The following is an 8811-nucleotide window of genomic DNA, read 5'->3' on the forward strand; positions in this document are numbered from 1 at the left end:
TCAGCAATCACAAAACTTGACTCCACATCTACTTAGATATCATATCTCGACCCACATTCGTAGTGAGCCAATCAGGCGTGCAAGTCTTCCAGTCAGACAAATGAAACATAACAAAATTGATTTAAAAACAAAACACCAAATTAGGAACCAAGTATTGTTTTATTTGCATCAATATGTTGATCAATACAGGTGGACAACAGTCACTTTCTAACTATATTTAAAAAATAAAAACTTCAGTTGCTCATCTGATACTCTGAGTTTAAAAACAGTAACAGGCACTAATTACAATGACTACATCCTAACATTATGGAGTGGCATGTGGCACTGACCTATAATGTTGGGGCAAATAAAACAATTAAAAATTAGACACATAATTGCTCCAAGACAGCCCACATGTTTATCCCAGTTAGAAAAAAGAAAAGTGACAAATTGGCTTCAAATCACCAGAGATAAAATTTAAAATAAAATGCACATACACATCTTAAAAGAAAACTGTGCGGCCTTTGATTGAGGAGGCGAAAGACCTCACAGCAGCTCATTCACCAAAAAAAATTATAAAAACCAAACACCATCAACAATAGTGATTTGTGCTCAGGCACATAGTTGCTGTCATACTCCCTTGTGCTAATCCACCTGAATTAAGTGAAAGTTGCTCTTTTTTTGATCTGCTGTCAAGAAAACCACATGCATTGTGTGCTAGTTGATCAGTGGGCTTAAACTATGAAAAAGGGACTAAAAGCAGGTAAATATGGTCAGTTCCAGAGCAGGCAAGTGGAGTGAGTCGCCCTCTAGGGATTATGTAATTGACAATGCAGCTCAACACCTGCAAGAGTAAAAAAAAAAGTCAGTAAAATGTTTGAGGATTTTACAAAGACAGTAGGAGCTTCTGGTCCTTAGAGCTATGAGACTTGTGCACAAACACAAAACCCTGTGTTTCCAGTCTGGTTTAAGATATGAGTTGTACTGTATAGGTGCACAGTAACAATTACAAGGCCAATACTAAATATTGCAATTACCTGTTTTGTTGTCTTACCTTAAATTTAATTGGGAATCCCAGCCACAACCTCTGACTCAATACCACAGTGATCAGATCCACGCAGAATTTTAAAGAATCCTGAAAACCAGAAACAGACCAGAGGACAGTTTACATGTCAATTTAACAAACTAGCCCAACACCAAACTATTACACGTTTGGAAGTATAAAACGTTTTCCTGACAAAAGTGAAAGATCACATATGCGTTTGTTCCCCCCCCCCCCATTCAGAATAGCTGCTAGGTGTGCAAGTAACCTCACTTAATTGCCATACAGATCACTGTGTGGTGACTGAGCTTCTCATCAAGGAAAATAGTATTTGAGAAGCTTTCTTGAAATTAACATGTGAATTAAAAATGTACTTAAACACCCAACACAGACAGAAGTTACATTGTCGTATGTGTTGAAGGGATTAGCCAAACAAGCAAAAGAGAAAAGTATCACGTGCACTAGTGATAGACTGATTAATCGTGCCAATAGCTGAAATTTTAAACAAATAAAAAAAATAAAGCATCTGCAGGCAGCTTTTCAGTGTGGCTGCTGTGGAACGACATTAGGCTCCCCATTGTGAGCTTTGGGAAGGTGTTGAAAGTTTTGAGCCGTAAACTTCCTCAGTCACAATCATCTTTTCTAAATGTTAACACATTTCTCTCATCTCCTAAATTACAGTAAAATAATGAAGTTGAATGACGATGAATAAAATTCCATCTGAAACAAGACATTAATGGCCAAGATAACCATATGTATATTAGATTGTACTCAGAAATAATAGAACTACACATGACTTGTTTCTGCATTATCAGCCAATGAAAACCCCTAACAGTCAAACCACTAACCAAGATTGAACAGTTATTAGATACACCTGAACTATACAATGAAGTCTAACAATGTGCCAGAAACATTGATTCAACAATGTGCTCATGAGACTGACATCAGTTGGCATAAAACTGAAGTGTTTCTAATTTTAACTCATTTCCTTCACACATGTAAATAGGAGTTCTGTTTATAATGAAGAGTGAGGATGTATAAATGTTAGAATGCGTCTCTGCTCACCGTTATCACCCCAGTCAGTGTTCCAGGAGTTGGCACAGAGCCAGTAGGGAACGCCGTTCTCCTCCCCCCAGCCTAGGATCTTGATGGCGTGTCCGCCCACAGCAGACCCAGACACATGCTGATACACACCTGCGACAAGGAACAAAATATAGGACGGTAAGCAAGAGCTTGAGTGCAATTGTGCGAAACAAAACAAAAACCCACACACCTGCAACTGTGCGTTTAGCCTGTACTCAACAAGCGGCAAGTGTACATATACTCATACTACATTTGTGCGTTCAGGTGCACGTGTTCTTACCAGTCTTGTACATCAGAAAGTCTTCGTAGACACTAAAGGCTCCCTCCACTGGGCCATTCTTGTATATCTCAGACTGAATCTCCTGCTCATTTGACAGCACGCTGTAAGACGTTTTGCCTGCAACACACTGCATGTTAGGATGCTGCGTTGCATGTGTGTGCATGCATACAATACTACGACAGTTTCTCTTTATCAGATATCCAATACTTGTGTGTAAGCCAGCTAGTGTAAATGTATACTGTAAGTGATAGTAGTAGTAATGACATTTTGACTACCAATACCAGATTTAATAACCAACCTGAATTTCTAATAAAATTAGAACTCATTTATGCACTATGGTCTTTTACATATTTCAACTAGTCAGTTTACTATTAAAATAATTGCCATTTTGTTTCGCATTTATTGGAGAATCAGTAATGTTGAGTCATATGAAAGCATTACAATTAAACAAAACTGAAGATCATGTCAAAATGTTCAGTGTTAAATTCATTTTCTCCTATATGGCAAATATTGGTGAGCATGACTCAACGCTCATTGTTAGCATGCTTAATCCCTTATTTATGAGAGATGGAACTTACCAAAGTGCTTGTCCTGTTTGTAGCTGGGTGTGTATCCAGCTTCACACTCGTTGATGCATTGGGGTGTGTCTCCACGCTCTCCAGTGCAGGAGGGTCTGCTGCCATTCACATGGTGCTCACAGGGAGGGATGGTGTAGGGACGACAGCCTGCATACACAAAGTGTCAGAACGGTGGATGCCACACTGGCAGCGTGCCACTGTAGGACCTTCACCCACCCAAAAAAATAAAACCACTCACCAACGTGGGAGTCAAAGAGGCCTCCAGAGACCAGTCCTTCCTTGGTCCAGAAGTCCCAGGCAGCTGAAGGGTAGCCACCATTACATCTAAGAAGAAAAAAACAATTTTCTTTCCTCCCCACAATGTTGCCGCCTTTACAGACAACCACTCCTCACCCTGCCTCTAACTCAAAATGTTTACACTGTAAAATATCAGGGAGGCACAGATCCAATTTTGCTCTCCCAATACAGATTTTGAATCCTCTGCTGACCCCAAGAACTGATTCACTAACGGTGCTCGCTTTTCCCCAAATTTAAAATCTGCACATCTCATTCTGTGGCACTCACTGGCATATTTTTCATTATGTAAAATATGGTTTTGGGGCAGACAGTAATCCTGAGATAACTGGATTGGTATATTCCTGTAGTATATAATATTGGACTTTCCATTTTCATAGACACATTTTTACAGTCAATTCATTCTGTCCTCCCATTAATTATTTTTAATTATAGTTTGCTACTGAACTCTGAATTATGGCACACACAGAGCTGCTTCTCACCCAAAGCCGCAGCTTTCGCAGCAGGTCAGAAGATCCTCTGAGGAAATCTCTACGCTAACCTTGGCATTGCTGTGGATGCACACACGGTCCGAGATGGCCTCGGCAGCACCAAACGCCTGCAGGCAGATGAACCAAGACATGTCACAGACATTACAATGTATGGGGATGATTCCCCTTATCCAAGTTAGAGGTCTAAAGGATAGAGGGTGTTTTCTGTTCAGATTGCGAAGCCCTTCAGAGCAAATGTACGATATTGGACTGTATACAGCATAAATAAAAGTGACTTGACAGTTGTAAAAGGTGAAGGCTTAAATTTTAGCATGGGTTAATGTTTTTATTACTAATCAAAATTCATGGATCATAAACAAAATTCCCGGATCATAAACAAAATTCCCTAGATAATCTGTTCGTTAGAATATTACTCAACCACAGTTATATAGACAATTAGGTCACATCTTTTGAGCATTGAGTTTTTCCCCCTCTCACCCAGCAGGATCCACAGGAGCCCTGGTCTCTGATCTCCTTCAGAGTGGGACAGTTGGGCCAATGCTCTCTGGCGTCAAATTGTTTTGGCAGCTTCAGGCTGCCAGTATACTGAACCCTGCAGAGGAAAACAGTTCATGTATAATTAGGGGAAGGTACAACACAGCAAATGCTAACTCTCACTCACTGATATGCAAATATACAGATACGCTAATCTGAAGTTAATCTCATGTTTCTAATGTATGAGTAAGACTCACAGGACTGGCAGTTTAGGTCCCTTCAGCTTCGTACCACAGAGTCTCTGGACGTAACTATAGTCGACATTACGAAAGTTGTGACCAGCCTGCATGGGAGAAGTGAGATTTACTTAAGAATTGCTTATACTTAGTGACAAAAAAGTCTAAAAGAAGGTAAGAAAACAAAAGCTCACCTTCCAGGTAGTGTTGAACTTATTGATGTAGTTGACCATCTCGCTGGACAGTGGTTGGAGGCGGGGTCTGGCCAGGCTCACTGACAAGCTGGCAACCAATAACAGGAAGGCAGCGTGCCACATTTTGCCTAAAAGACACAGCATGAACAACAAGTTTATTCTTTATTCACCTATGCACAAAATTATACTTGAACTATGGCAATTTCTCACTGCATAGATTCTGATTAAATCACTAAACCTTACCATGATTACATAACCTTAAAAGCTAACACACATTGACTATTTCAATTCCCAGCAAAACAAGCATTTAGATTTTCCTCAACTTTCTGTGATGAAGGCTAAAGGGGAGACAATGTCACAAAGAGAGCTCAAGAGCAAACATGGAGGTACTTGACCCCAAAGACTGTTCATACAACGGTCTGCTAAACTTAGTGAAAGCACAGAACACAAGGGTTATTCCCCAGTTTACATACACTCCTGAAACTAGGCTGAAAAATGTTCACAGCTGACTAGACGTCACTCTGGTTGCGCCTACAAGTGGGACATCCATACACAGAGCAGAGAAACTTCTTATCCTCAGCCATGCTAGTCCGACACAGTTCCAGTGGTTAAACACACCGCATCAGCAAGCATACACAGTCAAGCACTTTCAACTAATTCCTTAGATTTCAACCTACATTCATGTTTGGGTTTTATGAACGCAACAAGACTGGGTTTCAGTTCCCACTTTAAGAGCACAAGACTAAGGTCCTCAGAGTACCCCGTGCTGCAGAAAATGCCACCCACACAAATGTATGCACTCCAGTTTTTAGACAGGACCGTGTTCCCGTTGGTCCAAGGCTCCTCTCAAATGCTATGTGAGAACACATTATCAGAGGTGAAATGCACTGGGGAGAGTTGGGATCAGCTCCAGCAAGGACCCATTAGAGATCATAATGCAGCCTATTAAATAGAGGCATAGAGGGCACTCAGGATAGGCAGGGTGCTCCAAGTCAAGCAAAATCAATACCAGTGTTCCTTTCTAAACAACAAAAAAAAAAAAAAAAAAGGTTTTTAGTCAATCTTAAGGTCTGAAACACAGGAGTAGCGAACAAAAGCCTTGAGTCAGGAAGAAACAAAAAAAGTGACAAAAAGATAATTCAGGTTCTGTTTTAGATTAGCGCTAAATTTTATGTGGCCTGTTGCCAAACACAATTTCACATAGACTTTTGCAGGAATTTAATAGACTTAGACTCTGCTTTACCCTGGCACACAGATTCTCTTGAGAATAGCTGGCGTTGTTGCTAGCTACCTGTAACATCAGCACACCTGTTTGGGCATGTCCGGTTTCTTTTACAAAAAGAGAAGAGAATCCAATGAAAATACCTCGGGTCTGTGAGAGAAAGAAAATAAGATTTCCAGTGAAACTGGTTTGATATCACATGACTGAGGCCAATGACTCAAGAGAAGGGAAAAAACAACAACAAAAAAAAAAAAACCAAAGTAAAAAGTACACAGAGGGAAGCAAAAATAGAAAAGTCCCCTTTACAGAAAGACCTCTTGACATCTGTTCCCTGAAATCACTATGAAGCACCACCTGACACTTTAATCACTCGTCTTTCTCTACAGTCTAAACCAGGTTCTTGTAAGTGCTCAATTTTTTTTAATGCCACAAGCAAGTGCTGCAGTATATCATTCTGTAATGTAAGAAAATGGACCTTAATGACTTCCTTGGCAAGTGTATTGTCAACCACTAGGTTATGTTTACAGGTTTGTTGAGGAGAGATTTCAACAGGTCCTGCAGCTGTTGAGGGGGTAAATTATTTAATTAACTGTGTGCAAAATATAGAAGGTAAAAAAAAAAATATAAAATAACCCCCCCCCCCCCCCCACACACACACACACACACACACCCACTGGAGGTCAAATCCAGACAATCACATTTTGTCCACAAGAAAGATTCAAATAAATACAAGCTTATTTGTTGAGTTTTTAGAGAACACATAAAACAGCTGAAGCAATGACTGGATGTGATTTGGAGAAGTGATCAGTGTGCTGACATGCGCCACTGTCCAGAGCAAAACTCACAAGGCTACATTAACTTGCTGAGTCAGAGGGGATGTGAGGCCTTTCTTTCCATCTCGAAAGCATCAAATTCTCAGAAACAAAAGAAACCCCAGCCCCAATTTCAGCTTCATGACAGTTTCTTCCTGATGCTACCCAACTGATTTTTAAAAGAGCCTAAAAGGCAAAGAGGGGTGGTGAACCGTTTCCCCCCATGTGGGAGGTTTAAGATCAACATAGAAATTTGTGAGTCAGTAATAAAACCACAGAATATATATTTCAATTCCTCATCAACTGCTTTATAAGAGGAACCACTGATCTTCACACGATTAGTCCTACAACACTGCGTTGAGTTCAGCTACCCTACATCTTGTCTTTATATTCCCATCTTATTGTCCTTACAGCTTCACTTAACAGGAGTGTTGAGGTAAACAAACTACAGGAATTAGTTCCTCCCTTTCCCTCCAGCACAGAGACCTGGAAGAAATGTCAAGACACTGTACAGTACAAAATGTCCACATCTGTATATCCTTAAAACTGGATGAGGCAATTTTTTTCATAAGCATTTGTTTATATTTCTTAAGTGTTGTCTCTTTACATCCTAACAGCAAGCAATAAATCTGTGGCTGTTGCAGGACTGTAATAAACACAGCCAGTCATTGTATTAAGTGAAATGACTGGCTGGCCTAGGTACCTGTCTACATACCTGCGCTCACTCAGTGCACTGAAAAGGGGGTGAGAGTTTTTCCCAGTTGGACACTTTCAAAATCTTGCTGTCTCCTGCTAGTTCACCAACACATGATACACTTTTCATCTTACCTGCACATATATCAACAGGGTGACGTACAGTCTGATAAATGTGCACAGTGCTACACTATAACTCTGGCTGGTTTGTCTTCAGACACAAACTAATTTCCTGTTTCCTTGTCACAAATGCAGAGGGCCTGCTGACAGGAAGGGGTCCAAGGTCAGTAGTGAAAAAGCAAAAAGATCCAGTTTAGTTTTACTTGTGGTTTCAAATGTACAAAGGTTGCTTTTTCATGTTTTTCCTCTTTTGCACAGATATGAGCAGTTCTGGAAAACAGTCTGGACTGGAAATGGGTTTGTAGGGAAATGTGATTATTTTATACAAAACCAAATCTAGATCATTCAGCTTTACTCCCCCGCTCTGATCCTCTGCTGTATCACAGTCATGTTTGTAAGCCAATGTCTTTTGTCTAATGGCTGCCTTCAGCTCACATAATAAATAACCTACTTTCACTTTCCATTTCCTTGTATCAATCCGCGGGGGGGCTCAGTATCACGTTTCATAATTATTTTTAATTTCAGGTTTTAAGTTCTTTCTCTTCTTTTAATCGAGACGCTGCCTACACCAGATTGCACCGTGTCCTAATCATTGATAAATGAGAGGCACGTGTGTTTTAAATCAGCGCCACCTGTTTTCAGACGGTTATCTTATCAGCTCCCAGAAACCGAACAGCGGGGTCAGGCAGTCAGACACAACCACCTCCATCTGAGCTACCACAACGGAAAACTGCTACAGCGAGGACTTCACCTGCCCTTATATCAAATGAGTCGGTGTCAGTCCAAAATATTAACTTAACATACGGTTAAATCTGTTATTTACAAGTCTATATGCAACAGATTTAGCTTCACTGCTAACTCACCGTGTGAACAATTAAACTAACATCTAAAAACCGGAGCCGCTTTAATATCGAGGACAAAGCTGCAAAAACAAGTCACTTACTTGTAGCTCGTGTGTCAGCTGTTTATGTAAACTTAATTAAAGCTTCAGCTCCAGTTCCCCCCTCTCTGACCGTCAACAAAGCGTGTGGGTGTGATTGTGAAATTGTCCTCCTCTGGTATTTATTCCTGGAACCACGTGAACCGGGTCACATGAAGGCAGCTCATGTGATCTGACACCAAAACCTCACCAACCACACGTCTCCTTTGTTGTTCCGGTGTTGTGCCGAATTTAAGAAAGATAATGTTCTCTTAAAGACAAACAATGATCTGAATCTGGATGTAACCGGCAAAGACAAAAAACGTTTGTTTGTTATTTATATGAAAACCTGCATTCTAACTATTTATTTATTTTATTTTTAGAGATTTGATAT

The 8811-nt window shown here is 40.3% G+C and overlaps 1 protein-coding gene across 1 annotated transcript; it reads right to left on the reverse strand.

Annotated features, from left to right (window-relative positions):
• Positions 1-140: 140 nt before the first annotated feature.
• Positions 141-8587, reverse strand: ctsba (cathepsin Ba). Its single transcript, XM_038701777.1, has 11 exons — positions 8442-8587; positions 4652-4779; positions 4479-4564; positions 4225-4339; positions 3739-3854; positions 3201-3286; positions 2963-3109; positions 2385-2501; positions 2087-2215; positions 1034-1114; positions 141-823 (listed from the first exon to the last, which is right to left on the reverse strand). Exons 2-10 carry the CDS (start codon positions 4772-4774, stop codon positions 1041-1043), a joined length of 993 nt encoding a protein of 330 aa, XP_038557705.1. The 5' UTR covers positions 4775-4779; positions 8442-8587; the 3' UTR covers positions 141-823; positions 1034-1040.
• Positions 8588-8811: the final 224 nt, after the last annotated feature.

This window comes from Micropterus salmoides, unplaced genomic scaffold (genome assembly GCF_014851395.1).
Source record: "Micropterus salmoides isolate LMB-PRFRI ecotype aquatic unplaced genomic scaffold, ASM1485139v1 Ms_hic_scaffold_6, whole genome shotgun sequence".
NCBI lineage: Eukaryota > Metazoa > Chordata > Actinopteri > Centrarchiformes > Centrarchidae > Micropterus > Micropterus salmoides.

Bases quoted from the DNA above. Each gene is read 5' to 3' on its own strand.
- ctsba (XM_038701777.1), bottom strand. From the start codon at position 4,774: ATGTGGCACGCTGCCTTCCTGTTATTGGTTGCCAGCTTGTCAGTGAGC. The intron at 4,565-4,651 runs GTGAGCTTTTGT...TCTCCCATGCAG, and splicing joins AGTTCAACACTACCTGGAAG to GCTGGTCACAACTTTCGTAA. The intron at 3,287-3,738 runs GTGAGAAGCAGC...TTTTCTTCTTAG, and splicing joins TGCGAAAGCTGCGGCTTTGG to ATGTAATGGTGGCTACCCTT.